The 22,686-nt window shown below is 42.8% G+C and overlaps 1 protein-coding gene across 1 annotated transcript; it reads left to right on the forward strand.

Moving 5' to 3' along the window:
• Positions 1–2,492: 2,492 nt before the first annotated feature.
• On the forward strand, positions 2,493–21,415 carry LOC104695503 (integrin subunit beta 3 binding protein). Its single transcript, XM_039555733.1, has 8 exons — positions 2,493–2,582; positions 6,566–6,608; positions 9,342–9,480; positions 12,110–12,179; positions 12,918–12,996; positions 13,682–13,775; positions 14,872–14,931; positions 21,115–21,415. The coding sequence occupies exons 1-8, from the start codon at positions 2,551–2,553 to the stop codon at positions 21,225–21,227; spliced, it is 630 nt and encodes a 209-aa protein (XP_039411667.1). The 5' UTR covers positions 2,493–2,550; the 3' UTR covers positions 21,228–21,415.
• Positions 21,416–22,686: the final 1,271 nt, after the last annotated feature.

Consider the following 22,686-nt stretch of genomic DNA (forward strand, 5'->3'; position numbering starts at 1 on the left):
TCCAAAACTACTCTCAATTCCTTAAACCACTTACTGAGTTCCTGCACTGGGATACTCTCACTGTAATCATCCCATGTAAGAGTTCAAGGGGAAAAGATCCAATCGTTACCTGAACTGAGTTGTTCCTTGGATTTAATATTTTCTAAGCTGCTTTTTAAGACACTCAGGTAAGCTGCTCTGCAGTTCATGTAAAAAATGGCTTCTTCTGCATGCTGGGACTTCTTCCCTTGGGAATTTTCCGAGTGTGTAGCTTTCTGATTCCCGGGAATGCTGGCTATCCTGTGAGGGATACAATTCCAGTTAGAATTTGGAGCTCTCTTAATAATTACTCTGTTTATCCTCTGAAACACAGACTAGCCCCAATTATCCAAATATCTACGTCATATCCTTTCTATCCTCTCAATCTGGGATGGCAATAATAATTATCTACACTTGTAGGTAAGGACCACGAGATCCACAAACAGAAATGAGCTTGAACTCTACTTATGATTCACAGTTTATCCTTCATTGGCAGTAAAAAGTTTAATTTCACTGTATTTTATTTAGTTTCAGACATTAGATAGTACAATTATTATATAATATAAAAATTATATAGTCTTGAATTCTGAAAGCATAAAAACACATTTTCACATTATCTGTGAAACAAGGCTTTGCCATCCATATTTTCTCTTTTTACAACTCAACAAAACATATGGATAAGAATAAAATTAGTCAAAATTGAATCCCTTAATCTTCAAAAATGCCAAGTTAAGCACAGAATTCTAAGAGTTACCTAAATATAAATAATAGAAATAAATGTGCATAAAACATTAAAAATAAGTGTGCCTAAAACTCTGAGCAACTCAGGCCTTTTCAGTTCAAGGCCCATACAGTTATAAATGAATGGAAAAAACCAGAAACTCATCTTTTTCTCAATTATTAAAACAACTCAGAGAAGTAACTAATGCTGTTTGCTCACCAATGGTCAGCAAACTCTGACAGCAGCTTTCTGCTTCCACCAGGGGTGATTAAGGTTTTTAGAAGGCCATCACAGAGGGACACTAAATCCTGTTGTGCTCTTGCTTTAACAGCCTCTTGTATTATTTTACCCAGTGCTGACTTCAGGAAATATATTCCAGTATAACAAATGGAATATCTCAGGTTCAGCAACAAGACAATGCTGTCCCAGGGTCCCCTTCAGGACTCATTGCATTTTTACTCAGGAGGCCTCAAGCACTGGCACCTTGTTGAGTTATACAGGTCTTTCACACTTGGGGAAGGCAGATAATAATCGCTTATCAAGGATGAAGCACCCAATTTGTAACACCCTGACACTTCAATATTGCACAGGTACCAGAAGGACCCCACAGGGACCCCCTGACAGAGTCTGGCTCCTGCAAACGGGTGTCACTATAATTAAGCACCAGTGTTACACACATCGAATGCAACTGAGGGTAAAGGCAAGGAGAAGAAGAAGAAATGTTCATTTTCCAGTAACCAGTTTATAAAACGTGAACTCTTGTTTGTACTCCTTGGGCTTCCCATTACTGAGAGAATTCTTATGTGGGCCAGGAGGTGCTGCCAATCCATCGCTGGGAAATCCAGTGAGCAATGGCTCAGTGACAGCACTGCCAGCAGCCCCATGGCTTAGGCTGGCACATTTTACTGGAGAAATGACACTTTAGAAAAATAGACAGAGGGCAGCAATCCGGCCCAGGCTTCCAAACAGGGACAGAGTAGGTTTAGATTAGAGACTGGGAAGGAATTGTTCCCTGAGAGGGTGGGCAGGCCCTGGCACAGGGTGCCCAGAGAAGCTGTGGCTGCCCCTGCATCCCTGGCAGTGTCCAGATGGGGCTTGGAGCAGCCTGGGATAGTGGAGGGTGTCCCCGCCCGTGGAACTGGATGAGTTTTAAGGTCCCTTCCAAACCAAACCAGTGTCGTACTCTCAGCCCAGAGCACTCAGTGCCATGTCCAGTCCTTCCTTGGACACCTCCAGGGATGCCCTCCCTGGGCAGCCCCTTCCAATGTCTAATCACCCTTTCTGTGAAGAAACTCCTCCTGATGCCCAAAGGCAGACCCTCCGTGCCAACACTGACCTTCATGCCCGAGCCTCATCCACACACAACCCACATTCGCTCAGGGAAGCTTCGCCCTGCTCCGACCTCGTTCACCTCAAACGAGGAAACTTGTCCCCACATGGATCTCATCACCTCCCTCCCCGCTGGCTGCACGGAGCTTCAAGGGCTACATTTGCCACCCACCGTAAAAAAAAAAAAAAAAAAAATTACAACCCCCTTCCTCCAGCCCTGAGGGGAATCAGCCCTCCCTCAGCCCTGCTCGGCGATCCCTGACGGACTCCTGAGGCGCGTTTGGCCGCCCCGAACCCGCCACCCGAAACCCTCCCGGCCCCGGCCCGGCTCCTACCGCGCCCAGCGGGATCCGACGAGCGCACACCGACACCGCTCTCGGCCCCGCCGCCCCGCCGGCCTCCCCGGCCCCGCCCCGGCCCGGCCCGCCCTCGGCGCCGTTTCCAGCCGGCGGCGTTTGGCGGGCGCACGGCGGGAGCTCTGAATGGGAGGCGGCGGGAACGGCTCCGGGATGTCGTAGGTGTCTGGGGAGCGGCGCAGCGCTGCTCTCCCTCTCCGTCCGCTCTCTCTCCCCTTCCTCTTCTCTCTCTCCCCTCTCTCCTCTTCTTCCTCCTCTGTTCTCTTTCCTTCCCCTCTTCTCTTCCTTCTCTTCTCCTCTCTCTCCCCTCTCTTCTCCTCTCCCACCCCTCCCCTCACAGCAGCGGGTCGGTTCCCGCGGGCTCGGCGGGACGCCGTGAGGGGAGCGCTTCTCCCGGCGGGCTGCGGCTCCCGAGCGCGTTCCATGAGGGGAAAAGCGAGCCCAGCGTCGGCCCGGGGAGGGGAGGAGCGGCCAGCGAGGGGGCGGGATTTGTTTCCAAATGAAAACAGAGACCGGGAAATGCTCGCCATGGTGGTTCCTGGGGCAGCGCTGCGGGCGCGGCTGGGTGGGCGGTGCTGCTGTGGGTGATCCTCTCTGTATTCTGCATTTCTGAGGGAGCGGGGGCGATTCTGTTCAGAGGTGCCCAGCGACAGGACAAGGATCAATGGCTGTAAACTAAAACACAACGAATTCCACCTCGACATCAAGAACAACTTCTGAACACTGAGGGTGGCAGAGCTGTGGAACAGCTGCCCAGGGAGGGCGCGGAGTCTCCGTCTCTGGAGACATTCCAAAGCCTGTGCCACCTGCTCCGGGTGACCCTGCCTTGGCAAGGGGCTTTGGACTGGATGATCTCTGGAGATCCCTTCCAACCCCAGTTATTCTGTGAGTCTGTATCTCTGTACATCCCATGGATAACACCTGTGGGGCTGTGTGGAGAGGGACAAGAAGAAGGATCACAGGGTGGTTCAGCTTGGAAGGGACCACAGTGGGTCATCCAGTCCAGCCTTCTCAAGCAGGGTCATCCCCTGCACATGGCACAGGATTGCATCCAGGCAGTTCTGGAATATCTCCAGTGAGGGAGACTCCGCACCATCTCTGGACAATCTGTTCCAGTGCTCTGTCACTGCTCAGGAGAGAATTTCATCCTCATATCCAGGTGGAACTTCCTGGGCATCAGTTTCTGCCTGTTGCATCTTGTCCCATTGCTGGGCACCACCAGGCAGAGCCTGGTCCATCCTCTGACCCCTCCCTTGGCCACCACTGAAGGGATTGACAAAAAAAGCAGGTTTTGATATGAATTTGGGAAAGAGTGACTTCAACAGAGTTTGATGGCAAGGTTCACTCTATTGCTTACTACACAGATGGAGCATACACAGGAAAACGGGATCAGAATCAATTAGAATGATTTACAGGGAGACCAGGGATGCAAAACGGTCAAGGGGACAATGAGGTGGATACAAAAGATCCAGTGCAAAAGAGTTTAGCAGCACTTAATCACTGCCTGATTTAATACTTCTAAAGTGATTCAACAGGATTTACTACAATTACAACAGCGACTAAATTATAGATTCACACACACACCCAGATGTGGGAAGGAATTACAGGCCTGTGGAGATGAGGGCATGACACCCCTGGTGCCCATTTTCCATCAGGCTGTATCTCTCCATATTGTCTCCAATGGGAATAAATCCTGCTCATTTTTCTCCTATATTTTGCAACGTATCAGGCAGTAAGTAATTAATCAAGTCATGTAAGTCTGGTGCTGCTCTTGTGTATCTCTGCTCATCGTGGGCTTCTGGAGATCAATAAAGAAAGTTCTTTAACCCGATAAATATTGGGCACAAAATAATCACTGCAGGTTGCACATCTGGCTGTAAACATGTGCCATCATACTCTGCATGGTTAAGAAAATAGATTAAGCCTTGTCAGGCTAATTCAGGGGTAGGAAACTCTGGTTAAATACTCTCACCACATGTGCCTCGTCTTTCTGTCTCCTTTTCTTGTTCCACTCTGGCATTTGGTTCTACACCGCAGTCAAAGTGAGCCATATAAAAAAAAAATAGACCAAACTAAAAGTGGTGCTCTTCATGTTGTTTCCTAAAATACTTTTCTTTGGACGTGTTTTTTCGCCACACTCCTCTTTTGGAAGATCTGAGAGACAACAATTTGGCCAACAGGGTTTTCATGTGAGGTGTCAGGATAAATTTGGTTTCAGGGATCCAAGCCAGGGTCTGTGTGTAGACTTAGAGCATGAATTTTAAATAATTCTGATTTAACTTCTCACATCATGGCATTGGAAAGACAATCATTAAAAACAAGCCCCCAAGCAAGCCGGGCTGTTGGGTGACACGAGGCAAGGTTGACCTTCTAAATAAAGCTAAAATTGTGTCTTCCAATACAACATTCCAGCGCTTTCCAACGTTGAGGTGCATGGAATGAGGCTCCATCTCTGTTCCCATAGTTCAGGGTGCTTGCAGAGAGAAATTTGGGCAGTGTGCTGCTCTGTTGCTGTACACAATATTTGACAGACTTTGAAGAACGTAGCTTTGATCAGTGCACAACTTTCCCCCTAAGAAATGTTCTGTGTTTACAACTTAGTGGGATTTTCATGTAGTTTCTCATTTATTTCATCCTACAGCTGTGCCAACTCCCGATCCTGCTTTCCTTTGGCTTTCAGCTTCTTTTGAAGTCTGTCATAAAAACTTCCATCAGAACATGCCTTAGTGTAACATGCAAATGCATTGGCCCCCAGAGCATCCTTCCAGTGTGGATGCATTAATAAATGGAATATTTCTCTGCTGCCATGAGCTGGAATGTGTAATGGAGTCAGGATTCCTTGAGCAATATGGGGTTCTCTTTAAAAAAGAAATACATTGTAAAGAATTCCATCAAACTGTTACAGCTTTGGCTGCCCTTTGGCCAGAATTTCAGAGGCATTTTTAATTTAAATGTTACCTGTTTACTTGGCTTTCTTAAGATAGGATATTTCTTTTCTCTATTTTGTAATAGAGATAGCTGTAAAACAGTTTTCATGTAAGACCCTTGGCTGAGTTACATATCAAAGATGTGTTTCCATTCTATTTTCCCAATCCTTTAATTTACAGTTTTGGAATAGCAACATAAATTTTAAAAGGATGTGTTTGGAATGAGGTCATCTAAATTCCTTACAAGGCAAAACATTCTTTCTCCGAGATGAAAACTGAACTAAGTTCTTGAAATATGATGTATATTCCAAACCTTGTTTAATTCAATGTAATATATATGTTTCTTAGGGACTGTTCTTACAAAGATTTTTTTTTTCTCATCGTTTTATATCATGCTTTAAACTATTGTTAAGATTTAGGAACGTGCTTAAAAGTTTCAGTTGTCTCTGGGAAAAATAGTCTTAATTTATGTTGACCTTTCTTTCCTTGGAGCATTTAGCCTGCATTCAATAAAATGTTGATGACTGCTCTTTAGAAGACAGCTGTACCATATAAAGTATTATAAATATTCAGCTTTCCTCTTCCAGTGTTGCCATTAACAGCTGGGCATCCAGTTCAGAGGAGCAGATTTTGCAGAGAGAGCTTGGCATGTTCCTGAATCAGGAGAGGGAAGAAGGGAAACAAAGAGTTTCTTATGGTTTGGGGACCTGTAAAGACATAGAGCATCTGTTCCCCAGTTAAGTCATAGTCTGGTAGCACTGAATCATGTTAAGAGCTAAAATGATGGGCAAAACTACTTTTTTCACCTTGGCTGTACCTGTCTTAAATGTCTTAAACATTATTTCTACTAAAGGCAAAATAATTTCAAGCCTTGCTCAGAAGGTATGTAAATGAAAATGCTTTTTGTGGGGGGTTTTGTTGTTTATAGTTTTATGAAGAAAAAGATAAATACTCAGCATGATTTCCCTTCAGTGCCTTGATTTTATCTCTGGTATAAAATGGAGAATCAGATTTTCTTAGGCAAACACTTTATCCTTCTAAACAAGCAACATTCGTGGTACAGGGAATGGATTTGCTTTGGATGCCATCAGTTTTCCTGTGTAAATGTGAAACCAAAAAAGAAACTGTCTTTAACATTATCAATTATAGACCTTACTAACAGAAATCTTTGTGCCTAGATGACCATAAAACCTGTCCATATTTTTCTCTTGCAGGGTTAAGAGAGCATTAAATTTGGACTCTGTTAAAAAAGATAACGTAAGTATTTTTTGGTGTATGGAGCCATTTGGGCTGTATAAATATATATGTATATGTGTGTATCTATATCTGTGTGCAAAAATAAATGTGGATATAAACAATCTATTTCATTTTAGCTGCCTTTAAATTGTTACAGATTGGATGTTGTCTGGGCAAATCTTAAAGCACAAAATTACTGCTGCAAATATTAGTATAAAATTTATTGTATTTCATTTGTCACAGAGCTGCCTGGCGTTAAGTAATGTACATCTGCATGAATCACTTGAAAAATGTGCATATTGTTATTGCCATCACTATTTACCCAAGAGCTGAATGAGTTAAGATCCTTGCTGAAATCATTTATTAGAAATTAGCTCCATTATCCTGGGAAGCAAATGTTCTGCCATGGAATTGTACATGTGACAATATGGAATTATGATAATGCTGTAATCTGCATATTATAAACTGCAAAATTGAAATGCAAACATTAAAGGCATTTTCATGTCAGGGCTGTAATTACCTCCCTCAGCTAATCTGGCATAATGAATCAATAAACTACTAACGCTGCCATAAATTTCACCGCAGTTATCACAATAAAAATAAAATTGTACTGTTGCTATTACTTTTTGTAAATGCAGCTCCAGCATCCTCCCAGCCGCCAGCATGTCGTGACATATGTCAGTTTATTATCTCTCCACAGTGGGTGTTGCTGCAGCCAGCAGTGCACAGGAGCTTGGGAGGATGGCAGGGTGGAAAGGAAGGAAAATTTTGGAAAAGTACAGAGAGAAAGAGCTGGCCAGCAAACGAGCTCCCAATAAATCTCCATGCCTGTGTGATTTTGAAGAGGGTTTTTTGATATGCAGCGTGTATTTGGAGGCCTCGCTGGTATTAAGCAAGGTAGAAATTTGCCATTTCAAAATTTTCTAGGTACTTATTTTTTTGAAATTTAAACAGAGATGGCAAAATACCGCAGTGGCACTAAAAAAAAAAAATCATTAGCAGTTTAATTAGCAGCTTAGTGTACCATTACCCAACTTGTTCTGCTCAGAATGCAGCTGTGACTATAATTTTGCATCTGTTTCTTGGGCTGTAGTAACATTTTTGTAGATGAGTGGTCCAGCTGAAATTCCATGGAATGCTTTTCCTGCCCTAAAGCCGTTCCTTCCCATGAGATAAAAACAGTTACTCGATGCTTACCTGCAGTCAGGTTCTTGTGCTGCAAAAAGCTGCTGAAAAGCCCATTTGAATGATAGAAACTTTTAGTGGAGGCTCAGTGATGTGGCTTTACACTCATTTTTAGTTCACACGATGTCTCTAATAGATACATGTCAAAGATTTAAATTAAATAACTTTATAGAAGGTAAGAAGGAACAGAAAGTAGTAAACACACACGGTTGGGGTGGAGTATCTGTTTCGTCTTTGCTGTTTCTATCATTCCTTCCCTGTTTATCAAGAGTCCCTCATTCCATGGATCAAAATATTCATGAACTAACCAGATCAGGAATGAGTATTTTTAGATTTTTGGAATGTTAGCATGGTATTGTTAAAAAAAATTGCATAACTGGAGTAAAACTCTTCTTCCTGGAAGAGAAAAATTGACAAATAAACATTGTTGTTGTAAGTGCTGCAGGAATTTTCTCCAGGTAATTGTTTAAAATCACCTTATCCATGTCCAGAAATGGGTGAGGTGACTGCTGTTCAAGCAGGAAAAATAACCTGAAATGTTTGGAGATGCTCCCTGTTGAAGAGGAAATTGGATGATGTATAAATCCCTACACTGGCATTGATACTTCAATTAATACTTCATTTAAAGATGACTGGAAACATTTCTTCAACCTGCTTGGATGTGGCAAGACAGGCTGAGGATTTCCGTCAGGTGTATTTGAAATACTGATAGACTGCACCAAGAGTAGAAATGAGTGGTGTGAAATTATTTAGGTTATTTGAGACTAAAACTCAGGCAGAGGCAAGTGGGCAGCAAATGAAATCCTTTAAAATCTGGTGGAAGTCCCACTACTGGTGACCAGCACTAGCACTGGTGGGTAGTAAAGTTTTGGGCCGCTTTTTTTTATTTCTGTACATGAGTAGAGCACTGAAATCCCAGTTTCTCATCCTTGCAATTCAGTATCCATGCTGGAGCATGTCCCAGATAATCCCGGTTCGTATTCCAGCATTGCAGACTTGTTCTTCTGAAAACTTCTCTGCACAAATCCTTTAATGTCATTAAATAACTCCTCTTGTATCATTAGACATATTGAAACCTGAACCAGAGACAAAATTTGGATTTAAGGGACTTACTTTGGATTTTTTTAATTAACATTTGTTTAAAAAATGGTTAGAAATAACTTTTGATACAATTAAAATATAAAAATATTTGTGTCTTAAATTCTCATTACTGGAAGGAAAATAATACCAGGGTTTGGCTCCTTAAAAAAAACCCCAACCATCCAGATGATCATGCCAGAATACCTAAATCCCTGGAAAACACATAGTTTTTCTTTATGGAAACTGAGAGACAAAGTGTTTGAAGGGATTTTTTATTTTTTAGAGTCAAACTAATCTTATTGAGCAGGGCGAGTGATAGAGAAGCTTGACGAGCGCAAAGTCACCCCCACCACGACATTTAACATGGGCTTTCCATAATGGGAACACATAAGGTCAGGAATTACTTAGGAAAGTCTTGCCAGGTAGTAAAAGTCCAGAGAGGTTTTGTCAATATTCATCTGGATTTTTTTATATTTTGCTCCATTTCAGCCACCTGATGCAACCCCTCAGAAGGCCAAAAGGAGCAATCTGAGCTCCTACTCCCCGACCACAGGCACGCGCCAGATGAGTCCCTTTTCCTCTCCCATGAGCCACAGTGCACAAATTCCCAGGAAACCCCCAGCAGAGGGTGAGCAGAACGTTCCATCTTTCTTACTGCAACATTTTCCTGCTTATTGGCTGGATTTAGTGACTTCTCTCTCATCTGTTATATTTGATACATTTTTCCTCTCAAAGAATTTTCATCTCTTCTGGAAAAGCTGATGTTGGGTTTTAAAGCTTGAATTTTTTCAGAGTAAATCTTGGGGCTGTTTATGAAACAACTGAGTGAGGCAATTTTTAATTAACATAACACTGAATGTCATCAGCTCTCAGAAAATGCACATTTGTGTGATTATAATAATTATATTATTTCCAGTTCACTTTAAGATAGACATCCACTTAGTTACAGAGTCACAATTTTTGATGCAAACTGATTGCTCAAGAGGCAGATTTTCAGTAGACTGACCTGCTTTTATGGCTGTATAAAAAAAAATTGTGGTTGTGGCCTCTTTAAGTGTTAAGTAACCCTCAGGTCACCTGGTGTAACTTTTTTATTTTAGAAAGAAGAATACAAAGGGATCTTTGGTCACCTTCCCCTATAGAACTTTTATTTCCTTGCAGTACAACTCCTAAAAAAGATGGTTAAGTCCTGATTTGAAGACTACAAATTATTTAAATAATAGTAATTTAAAAAATGCATCACTTCCCTAGCAAATTCCTTGTTCAATTACTTGAGTTATTAAGAAAAAATCCCCTGTCTGATTTTGAATTTGTCTGGTTTTCATTTTCAGTCACTGGTTCTTTTTGGGTTACAGAGCTTTTTGTGCCCCAGAGATCTTGGAATTTATGTGCAGTAATTGAGGCCTCACCAACTTAATGAACTATGATGAGTAAAAATACTCTGAGCACTGTTGGAAATTTATCTGGGTGTCTGCAGATTTTAGCTACTGCACCAAGTCTTCTCCTGATGGATCTGCAAAAGTGGAGCTTCCCTCCGGGATTTTACATTTTATCCTAATTCTTTATCCTGCTGCCAGTCTTCATTTGGACCTGGCTCTGTGTCCTCATTCCCTGTTTGTCAAACACCTTTAACACATCCCAGGTTTTGATGAGCACTGGGAGCATCCATAACTTCCCCACCAAGTTCTCTGCTGATTCCACTTCTCCCCAGGGCAGCTGTTCCTCCCTGCCAGTTCAATTTGCTTCTTGGAATTCAACCCCACTGGGTTCCAACTTCCTTCTTGCTGTGGAAAGGAACTCTTCCAGTGAGCAGCATTCTGACTCTGTTAGGGAACTTAGGTCTTTGGCCTGTAAATTTATCTACTCTTTTTCTACAGAGATAAAGGTATTTTCAGAGTATTCCCAGACCACATTTCCATGGCTGATCACATGATCACTGTGGATGGGTGGAATTATTCATCACAGCTGATGGATAATTATTCATTAATATAACTCTAACCATCTCTTTATTTCCTGTGTCCATATAGCTAGCTACAAAATGGTGGTGTGTAATTATTCAATCCCAGGTTCCAGGTTGTCCATTTAAACCCACAATTTCTGTTCTCCTTCTAAAAGCACAGTGCTGGTCTAAAAGTATGACCTGTTTGATAATTGATGATTGATTTAAGTCCAAGTTCTATTGACTACTTAGATTTTAAATGAAATCTTTGAGGGTCTTAACTTTTAGCTGCTGTATTAAAGCTTAAACTTTTATAGCACTTTGTCATTCTGAAGTGTTTCTAAATGTTTTACAAAATATTAAAATTAAAAGTTAATTTATCCTTGAGTGCTGAGACTTGTATGTAATAATTTAGATCTAACAAGAAGAAATCAAAGTGTTTAATGCTGAGTGTGGTCTCTCTTTTTTAGTCTGATGGCAGGAAGGAGATTTATTACACTGAAGTGTGGAAAGCACCTCATTCCGCAGGGTCTGTCTGGGATCTGTACACTTGTTAAATCCGTGGTAAATTCTAAATCTTTCACTTAAAGGCGAATTTACAAAATCTCCACGTTTTGTGATGTCTTCAACTTCAGCCACAATTAAATCATTTCTGATAGTCATATGTGACTTCTTTATTGCTGGAACAAGTATTGATAGGCAAGATAAAATTTTAATCTGGTTTTGTTCTGATCTGATTCCTGTGGGAATTGTCTAAGTCATGTAAATTCAGGAAGTCTTTTGTGGTCAGAGGTCACATTTATCCTGCCCCATCCATCATATGCCAAGCTGGAATATTATATTGTCACTAGAGCACATTTGGAGCCTTTGGAAGCAATTTCCAGTATCTTTGTGGTTGTTTATGAAATGGACTTGGGGCCAGGCAGGTTTTATAAAGGGAAATGGGAGTTTCATTGCTCAGTCATTCCAGCATTTTTAGGATAATGCTCCATGTTAATCTGCTGTATTTAGGCAGTTAATAGGATAAAAAGCTCCTGAGAAGAGCACAGTAAATATCTGCCAGGATGATTCTAACTTCCAGTTGTTAATGCTGTAATCCCAGAGTTTCCAGGAATTGAGGAGAGGTCAAATTCCAGAAGTGTTAATTATAAATAATTTAGTGTGGTTCAATCCAAGTCCTGCTTTCCAAGTGAGCTTTGGGGTTTTTCCTCTTCCTAAAAGATCGTTCAGCACTAACATCTTCTTCAGGTGCTTCAAATACTTCGAATCTTATTTTTATCTTTATTGTGTCTCTTCTTCCTTGTGACCCTCTGAGAAGATGGGAAGGAGCAGAGCAATTCCAAGAGCAGATTATCCAGGAGAGGGCAGCCTCAAACAGAGCATGATGTGTAAGTGGATTCAATTCTCAAGTTTGTTATGGGTGCAGGGCTGTGGTTGCATCTCTTTTTCACCACCAGACAATAATTGTGACATTTATTCAACTAAATATTATGGTTGAAGTTGTAGCTCTTCCTTTGCATTATTGCACTTGAACTCACAGTTTGTTTCCAGATGTTTTTCCCTCTAATGGATCCCACACTGTTAGGCTGAAATTCCTTCAGGCTAGGACAGTGTCTTCCAATTGATGGAGCTGGACAGAATTGTTTGGATGGCATTTAAACAGTGAAAAATAAAATATTAACATTATATCGGTGTAAAACTGTAAATTGATTAATTTGGGGGTTTTTTTGTGGCTCAGTAAATCCCTTGGTCAACACATCCAGCCTCATTTCTTAGTGACAGGAACCCGGAATTACAGAACAATTGGAGTAATTAGAGGCCTCATTGACATGGAAATGTTTGCATTCAATAATTCAGAATGTTTTAAAAAGGTTTGCAGGAGACCAGCAGTGACATTCAAATAAAAACACGTATAAACCAACACCTACATTTCATATTCATGCGCACTTCCATACACTTAATTTTACAGTTGGAAAATACATTGTTCAAAACACTGATATAAATCCTCCCAGCTGAGCTGGATCCATCCCCATTTCAAAGGGAAGAAACTCTGGGGAACATTGCAAACATGGATTTTCAGTGAGTGGGGACATGGATAATTGGAGCTGTTTTCCTTTTTTACACAGGTTCCTGGAGCTGCAGTCCCAAGTGAGAAGTTCCTTGCCCAGAGTCCTGAAAATAAGAGCAAATCTGACAAGCCTGAAGGTCTGGTTTACACTGATTTGTTTTGTAAACTACTTCTAATATAGGGTTTGAAAGCAAAATTAAGATTTTATATGCAACATTTGAGTTTTAAGGGGCAGGGAAGCAAATAAAAGACTTGAAACCAGGCAAATTTGACTTGGAAATCCAGAAAATGCAAAAAACCTCAAAACTTTTTTTTAAACTAGAAGAATTGCTTTTCCAGGTCCTCTGTTTTTAATTTGTACACAAATAAAACTGTATGAAGTAGTTCTCATTATTATTTATAACTTGAAATATGAATTAACTGCCTAGATTTTTCTTTGAAGATTAAAGATCCCTTTGTGTTGAAGTGATTGTACCATTTAATTTACCACTAATGTATCATTATTTAATAGTCCAATACATGTTAAAATGCAAATCACTGCCCTGTTTTATTCCCATTTTGTTTCCTGACTAAATTGTACATCAACAGCTGAGAAATAATTCAGTGTACTCAGAGAGCTGCGTTGATTTATTTTATGTGGACACGATTTACAAAAAAAAAAAAAAGCTGATACTAATTGAAAATGTTTTAATTGAAATGTTTGTTTAGAAAAGGCAGCATTTAGAACTTATGAACAATTTCCAAATTGGTTTTGGTATGTTGTAAACATGGAGTAGGTATCGGGAATGGGAGTTAACAATGATTTTAATTGTTGTTTTCCAGGCTTTGGAGGGCAGTAGAGAGCTGGAAAATATCATCGGAGTCTCACACTCGTCTTGTGTCCTGAGTGCTGAGCTGCAGAAAACCCAAGCGCTGGGTGAGGAAGGGGTTCAGTCCATTTATCCCTTTAGAACGTTTACCAAGGATCACTCCAGCCGTTCCCTCTGGTACTCCCCAGGACTCATGTTTGGCTCAGGAAAAATGCACCTCAGGTGTCCCTGCGCATCCAACCAGGGACATAAAAGCCAGGCACACTGGGGAGGGAAAACCTGGAAAAGCAACACCTTTTCTTATGGAAATAGTCGGTAAATAGTTAGATACTTAGTGGGTAGTTAGGTGAGGATTAGGCTAAACGTTTGCACTTGGATTGCTTGGCCTTTCTTCTCCCCTTCCGAGGAAGTTGGTTTGTTTGTTTGCCTGTCAGTAGGATTAGGCTGAATATAAATTTCCAGGCTTTAAAAATCGCTATTCATGTGTCTTGAAATGATGGACATTCCAGATGCTTATTGTGTTGGGATATGGGCACTTCACAGCTGGGGCATCTGGAATACTTTTCCAAAGGATCCCAGAAAGCAAACCTGAAGTGGCTGGACTGCTGCTTTCTGTAGTTGGAAACAGGTGGACACTAAAGCCCCAGGTCCTAGAGTTTTTCTTGCCAAACAGTGGAATTCATGCATCACATGCTGTTGTTTAAATTACCAGTTCTTCCCTGACTTGTATTCCAAAGCTCATTCCATTTTCCTTTTGCACGTGCGTGCGCTGCACTGTTCCCACTGAAGTGCCAGATCCTTTCTTAGACAGGATGAGGTTACCTGGGAATAGTCTGGGTTTCCATTCGGGGTGGGACAGACAGCCCAAAGGGCAGCTCAGACCTCTTGCTGACACTCCTGTGTCCACTCTTTCCCTCAGCTCCTTGGGAAAGAAGCATCTTTTCCCCCATGTTTGAATTAGGAACCATGCCAGCACTACAAGAAAAAAAAAAGGCAGCAAAATGTGGGATGAGACTTGGAAGTAATAGTTGTCAGAATTATCTGAATTTTGAAAATTTTTGTTAATTTTTATGGGCACAGTTACATAGGCAAGAGAGTTTTTTTCCTTGAAATACTTCGGAAGTGAAGGAGGCAGCAGAGGTATTATTTTCTTTGAAAGCTCTGGGGCAACATTTGTTGATTTTGGATTTATTTCTTCACTAGTGAGTCAAGCAGAAAAACTGCAGCTGTTGAAAGCAAACCATGGAGAAGTCCCTGCCCGAGGTAAGAAACTCTCCATAACTCCTGTGTAACAGATGTTTTGATTCCTTTTGCTTGATTTCTTTTTAGTTCTTTTCACTTAAAATAAGTTGGGTAACCTTTAGGATATGAAAATGATGATAATCAAATGTGTTTCTTCGAAATACTATGCAAATATAAATTGAATATTTGCTGCTATTTTGATTATATTGGGTATTTCCCTGTGAACCTGTGCACGGAGAAGGAATCATTCATGGCCTTGCACTTGTGGCATGGTCCAGAAGACTTTCTCTACTTTTTGTGTGTCCCAATTAGCCTTGTTCTTCCTCATCCTCCTCCCTCCCACTGTGTTTTCAGTATCACAACCTTGCAGCAAAACCTTTTTCACTTTGTCTATTTTGTGGGGTATTTCACCCACTCCAGGGGGCTGTGAAATCCCAGCTCTGAGGTTTCTTCATAACCAGTGCTGTGAAAATATTTGAAGCTGGTGGCATTTCATCCACAGCTGCTTCAGTGCCTTGGCAGGAGGGAAGGGGACACACAGAGGATTGTTTAATTCCCTCACACACAGTAAAATCAACAACCCTTCCCCAGGGATAGTCTGATATTTCTGTTATCTTCACACTTTCTATCTTGGAGCAGAGTAAACCCAGAATCAGGAGCAGTGGTGGCATCTCTGCTGTGGGGAATTCTCTTAAAGGACAGAAAATTGATCAAGCTTAGATTTGCTGGGCTGCAGCAGATTAGCTGAAAATGAAAAGGAGTGACAGCACTTTGGAAGGAATTGGGCTGATTTGTGCAGTGTGCAGTTTGTGATTTACAGCTCCCTGTGTCCTCCTGCTGCAGCAATCCCTGCTCCTGCCTGGCAGGGATGGGAACGCTGGGCTGGCACAGACTGGAACAGTCGCTGCTTCCTTTGTGCTCTGCTCTGTGCTGTTCACCAGTACACATTTAGAGTTCCATCTTTGCTCCAGGGACCAGCCCCTAACACCCAACACACAGCCAGGCTGCTTAGATGAGAAATATCTCGTGAAGGTAGGGTGGAAAAGAGAATTCTGAGTTTAAGCTGACCGATTTTGATGAAGTTCCAATGTCAGTTTGGCTTTCACAAAGAATAAATTCAATTTTGCAGTCTTGAAAACGCAGTAGCAGGAGAGGCAGAGAAGTTTGTGATCAAAGAGAAGCATCTGGAGATGTTTTACTTTGCCTTTTAGTTTCAGATGTAGGTTTTTCATGATTATTTTTAATTAGTTATGGCTGGGCTTCAAACTTTGACTGTTCTGTGGCTTGGTGCAGATGGAATGTCACATTGTCATCACATGGTGAGGCATGAAATTTATTTACTTTACATAAACAACCTCCTCTTAAAACAACTTCATACAAAACATTCCTGGCTCAATGGGCAGCGTTGTGCAGAGCTCAGTTTATCATTTTGGGTGATCAGCATGGAAAAAAGGGCATCATTGTTTGGCCATGACTCGAATTTACAGTAAACAAAATGTTTTTGAATAGAAAGTAAGCAAATTGTAAAACAACTGCCAAGAGATGAATCGAGCCGGTGTCTGGGAGTCCAAAATGTGCTTTCTGTGTGCTGGGAATGGATGTGTAGGTTGGGGGATGCATATTTGAAAGGAAAATTTCGTGGGTTTGGAGATTCCAGGAGTGAAGGTTCTAAAAGGGGAAGCTGCTCCAGCGGATTCTTACAAAGGACAGGAATACTTTGCTTCCCCAAAACCCTGACACAAACCATAGTCATGGCTACCTGCTGGCTGTGAGAGTGTTCCAGAGATCAAATACTTGCAGTGTTGAGGAAGACTCTTTCCAGGCTGTGATGAAATAAAAACCACTTCTGTGGGGCTGTTCATCCTGCCAAGCCCATGGGCAAATCTGATCCTCACTGAGTTCTGTTCATTCCCAACTTCCACTGTGGGGTTAATACAAGTGCCAGGTTTGTGCTCTTGGGACAGCAGTGGTGGCTTTCCAAGAGACTGGGTCAGGGTTAAGTGGATGGATTTTATTCTGTGCCACTTGAAATCACTGATGAAAGCAAAGCTGGAGAGATGAGGGACCAAAACTCCTGAGTTTCCACCTGCCAGTCCAGTTTTGAAGGCTGCATTTATGGTAGAACATAAATGCCATTTCACAGCCACTGCAAAATATAAACACCTCAATAATCAGAGCTCCTTGTCAAACCAGGTAAAAAGGTAAAAATACAGAATACCACCATTTATCCCATTTTGTGTCAGCTTGAATTTGGAATTTGGGTGTCCTAAGACTAAATCACTTGGCCCTGGTGATTGCTGTGATTATTTTCACATCTTTCTCAAATAAAGTAAAACGAATTTGTTGACCTTTAGATCTACTTGGGTGTCTGTCCCACCTTTCCTTCCTCCTGCTTGGAGATCTGAGGAAAAAGGGATGCACAGCAGTGGATTGTTCCAATTGTAAAACCCTAACCTAAAAACCACATTTATTTTCCTCAGCCCAACTTTGTATTTCATTGCAGGGAAGAAATGTCATTATCCCTTTGCTGGGAAAAATCTGGGAACTGGCTGAGCAGAAATTTTAATGCTGGAGGGATCTGGCCTTGTTCATCTGCCCTTCCCTGAGGAAGAATATCCCTTTTTGTGCTCCTGAGCCTTCCCTACCATCACACCTGGGGCAGGGCTGATCTCAGTTCCTCACCGAGTGGGGATTGCCCCAGAGGAGTGTGCTTTGCCCCCGTTTTTGTCCTGGGAATGAAAAGCTGTTGTTGCTCAGGCTGAACCTGAATTGATGGCTCCTCATTCTGTGCACGTGGGTTGGTTTTAGTTTGGGAGCATGGGAGTCCCTCCCAGTGGAGGAGAGGGAACAGATCCCACTCAGCCCAGTACCCCCAGCCTGCTTTGCCCAGCACAGGTGAGGAATCCTGCCCACTGACAGCTCCAGGAGCTGGGTGAGCTTTCCACTGCTCCTTCCCTGCAGGATTTGGGGCTGTTGGATTGTACCCACACCTGTATTTTACAACTGCTGGAGACTGGAGGAGTCTCTGGGTCTGGGTCCAGCAGCATGAGGAGTTTTGGGGATGGAAGGAAGGAAAGGGGCAGCTCCAAGGGTCCGCAGTGATTGAACAGCCTGTGCTATGTAGATGAAATATTAAGCCATTAACTGCAGTGGCAGATACAGAAATGCACATGAGACATATGACTGGAGGCCCCAGACGAGTACACAGAGAACTGTCAACCTGCATTGTACATTTAGGTGTCAGCCCCATTTATTCTGCAATTTCACCCTTGTTTTTACACTCTATTTTCCTACGTACCTTCTTAGAGATGCAACAGCTATTAATTTTTAATTCTGGTGGATCTAGTTTAGAGTATTAAGCTTAATGAAAAATTCAAAAGAATTGTAGTTCTTCCAACATGTAGCAACTCCTACATGAGAATAAATACTGCTTTCTCCCATGAATATAATTATTTTAAATAAAAAAGAAAAGAAACATTAGTTTGGACTCACTTAGTAGCAATTATATGTTTAAGAGGTGTAAATAACTTGCTATCCAGACATTACAAATATCCAGGTGCTCTGTATGTGCTGATGACAACAAAATTGAAAAGAAAGACTGTAATAATTCTGACTGGTTTTCTCTGCAGAAGATATTGATTATTTGTGTGTGGTGAGAGATTTGGAAAATTCAATTAAAGGAGTTGTGCAAAGGTTTCATAAATTTCCCCGGTACAGCGTGTACACAGACATTGCTGCGTATTAAATCAATGCAGCACTTCACAATATATTTTCTTTGAAACATAAAAATAAATAACATTTAAACAGTTCTGCTTACTACAGAAACAAATTTTATTTTCTGTGAAGCATTTAGTCATGTGCTATCACTGACTCATACACATTTGCCAGCTGTAACAAATTTTATAGACGTTTTCTCCAGAGACATAGCTCATATACTATGAATTTTTAAATGAGCAAATGGTGAAGAAGGGATGTCAGCAATATAAAAATTGATCAGTTAAAAGATAAAAGCATAAGTAAAGAGATTTGTATGGTAGTCTTAATAGGTTTTATTAAATAAAAATACTATAAAAAGACAGTAATGAATAGACTGAAGGTTTTAACTGTGGTTGAGGTGGAGAAAAATTATTCTGGCACATTTAGTAGAAGATTGGTTTTATATCACCCGACAGGTGAACATTTTTTTTCTCTCAGCTTTTTAGATCTGGAAATGTTTTAGAGCAGTCAAAGTTGGGAGAGGATGGTGGGGGAACTTGGAGGGGAAAGGAAACTTGGGAACATTCAGCTCTTTTAGTGCCTGTATGGGCCAGGGCTGGAAGAGGCCGTGTCCAAGGGCAGGGATGGCTGTGCCAACCTTCTGGAGCAGGTTTGGGGGGACTCCAGACACTGTTGACCCTGGGAGTCCTAAAATTGGAGCTGAGGAGAGAAGCAGGCTGGGCCTGCACCAGCCACCCCTTCTGCAAGAGCCCAGGCACCTTCTGGTCCCCTCCCCTGATCCCTTTTCCAGCTGCTCCGCTCACAGCCATCCTCATCCAGGAGTTCCCTGAATGTTCTCTTTGGTTTGATGGAGCTGAACTTACTCAGGTGCTCTGCATGTAAAACTACTGAGGGAGAGAAGAGTTGTTGGGGCTTTTGTGTCTGTTTTGTTGGGGCTTTTAAGAACAGCTCTCTCAGAGCTGAGTCAGGGTTAGATGGGATATTGGGAAGGAATTGTTCCCTGGGAGGGTGGGCAGGCCCTGGCACAGGGTGCCCAGAGCAGCTGGGGCTGCCCCTGGATCCCTGGCAGTGCCCAAGGCCAGGCTGGACATTGGGGCTTGGAGCAGCCTGGGACAGTGGAAGGTGTCCCTGCCATGGCAGGGGTGGCACTGGATGGGCTTTAAGGTCCCTTCCAACCCAAACCATTCCATGATTCTTTGTTTGGAAAACAAAGCTGAGTCTGTGATATTTTTTGTGAATCTGGGCAGCTTCTGTTTTTTAGGAGAGCTCAGAGTGCAGGACAGAGCTCAGCAGAGTGGTCTTGGCATGTTTGGGTTCTTTACTCATCCTGCTGTCCAAATGCTGCAATTCATGCTTAAAGGGAAATCAGACCATAAAGGAATTGCATTTAGCACAAGTAAACCAGCTTGTATAAAATTAAATAAGAATTAATTCTTTTTTCTGTTATTTGCCATACAAGATCGGACAGTTTCCTGTTGTGAGCAATTGTGGGGGTTTTTTGTTGATAATTTGTGTAAACTAATGATGTTTATTAGGAATAAAGCTAAAGAGTGGTACCTGAGGCCAAGTTGGATTGGATTCCTTTTTCTGGAGTAGCCTTGTGAATCCTGGCTTAGGGCAGAACCTGGGGTTGGTCTGGGTCAGCTGCAGGTAACGTTGTCCAGTCCAGGGCCAGGTGTTGGTGTGGAATCACATCCTGGCCGTGTGAGATCCCCATGGAATCACAGTGTGCCAAGGGAGGAGAAATGAGGAGGCCCTGCCCCAGCAGCCCCATGGCCGTGGGGTTTGGTGCCCTCCCCAGCTGGGTTTCTCTGCAGCTGAGAGGCTCAAGCTGCTGGAAATCCCCCTTTGTATGTTCAGTATAACTCTGAATTCTCCCTTCACCCCTCTGTGGTGGGGGAACCAAACACCCCAGAGCCACCAGCCCTCGGGGTGCTGGGACAGAGCTGCTCATCTGCTGTGGGGACCATTTGGCAGCGTTGGCACTCACATGCACCTGCTTCTAGACCCTTTCCCACATGTTCTCATTCCCTGAGTTCCTTTCTGCCCTTGCACACTTTTCCTTTGCTTGTCTCAGCCACCTGCTCACCCCCACCCGGCCCTCCCCTGCCTGGCTGGGACTCAGGTGTGGGTGTCTCCAGGGATGGGTGTTCCTCTGGTGCAATCCCTGATTGGGTTCTGCTGACGTGGCCCTTGGGGATTCTTATTTATTCTTTTATTGCTGTTAGCAAAAAGCAGCACCAGCTTCTCATACTCAGAGCACATTCTGTTCTGCTTTGCCATCCCTGCTGATGATGTGACACACGTGCAGCCACTGACCAGGACAAGCTCTGAAATCCCTGCTGAGACACCGTGTTTGAAGGAAAAGGGATGCCAGGTTCTTTAACCACCACAGCAACTTACTTAACTCGTGTTTGAGGCAGGATTTGCACAAATTCTGCCATCACACCACTGTTGTTTATCTCTGTGTTGTTTCCTCATTCACAGGGCACATCCAGAGTGCCGGGAGTGCTGCATTCCTGAACTCACTTCTGGACAGAAGGAAGGAGCCCCTGGGCCTGCTCCCAGCCTTGCCCAGCACCAGGGCACTGCCAGAGTGACTAGGACCAAGGTCCTTCTTGTAAACCATGTGCAGAGAGCTCTGGGATGTCCTGCAGGCTGCAAGGGCCTAAGGGCAATCAGTCATTTCTCTGCACGAGGCATTTGTTCTTGGTTTGTTGAGCTCCATGACAAAGTGACTGTAGAAACTCTGCTGCCCCACTAAAACATCCTATGGTGTTTCTCCTCATATTGTTGCTGCTTTGGCTACTTGTCCTTGTTGCAGCATTTCTCCTCACCAGTTTGTTCCTCCTTTGGTTACTTGTCCTTGTTCCTTAAAACATCCCAAAATGTTCCTGCAGCCCAGGGCAGAGGGGCTGCTGCCCTCCTTGCCTTAGGCTGTATGTGTGTTTACTGCACATCAGATCCATAACCCCAAACAGATCCCATGAACGATGATCCTGCTGTCTAATTGCTATTTATTTTAGTCATTCCTCATCTCCCCACAGGCATTATGTGAAAAATGCATTCCACATCTACCCAAACTTCTCCATCTGCTGGACTGGACTTAAAAGGAGCGAAGAACTGAGTGTAAACCAATCTCCCCAGCAAATCCCAGCTGGGGAGTGCTCGCTGCGCCGGGCAGGTGCACGTCCAGATAACATTTCTGGCATCTATTTCAACTTAACAATGTGCACAACCAGATAATCTCAATGTAAATAATCCACCCTGGGTGGCTGTGCAGCCCTGTGTCGGTGGGGTTGGTGCTGTGTGGAAATAAACTGGGGGTTCTGGAGGGCCTTCTCCAGCACTGCCTGGGCGCTAAGGCTGGAGGGAGCTCTGCAGTGCAAGGAATTAATTATTCCAACCCCGGATGCGTTTTAGTTGTTTGCAAACACTTTCCCTGGTGGTGCTGCCATGGCTGGGGAGAGATTTGTCATCCACACGAGGGTTCCTCTAAAGTCAACCCCAGCCCCAGGATAAAAAGGCCTCAGCTTCCAACCCAGCAGTAACACACGAGGCTCTGGTAACATTGGCTTTTAGGTCAACGTTTGAGTTTAATTTTGGCATTTAATGCTGTAGGAGCAGAGCTGTTTTATATAAACCAGCTGCTTTTCTCTTTCCTTCTCCTCAAACTCACCCCTCCAGCTGAGTGAATCCCCTGCATCTCAAATCCTTGCAAGTAGGCTGAAAAAGTGCCGTAAAATGATTTGTACTTTTTTATCAAAGTCCAGCATAAACACAAACACTTGAATGTCCTTTCTACCACTGCAAAGTCCCATCCTCAAATAAACTGATTTTTATAACTAGAAAACTCTGAGCACCAGCACGATAAATGTGTTCAGGGTGTGGCTGAACATGCACACACTCAGGCTTTAGGAGTTTTTAATTAATAAAAACGGGTTTGTGCTTCACTGCCTGTGCAGTCAGACTGCGAAGAAGGTTAGGAGCTGTTTGAAGGAATTGTCAGTTGTTCTCATTTTCCCCCTTGGTGTCTCAGGCTTTCAGAGCTGGGGGTTG

This window comes from Corvus cornix, chromosome 8 (genome assembly GCF_000738735.6).
Source record: "Corvus cornix cornix isolate S_Up_H32 chromosome 8, ASM73873v5, whole genome shotgun sequence".
Lineage (NCBI taxonomy): Eukaryota > Metazoa > Chordata > Aves > Passeriformes > Corvidae > Corvus > Corvus cornix.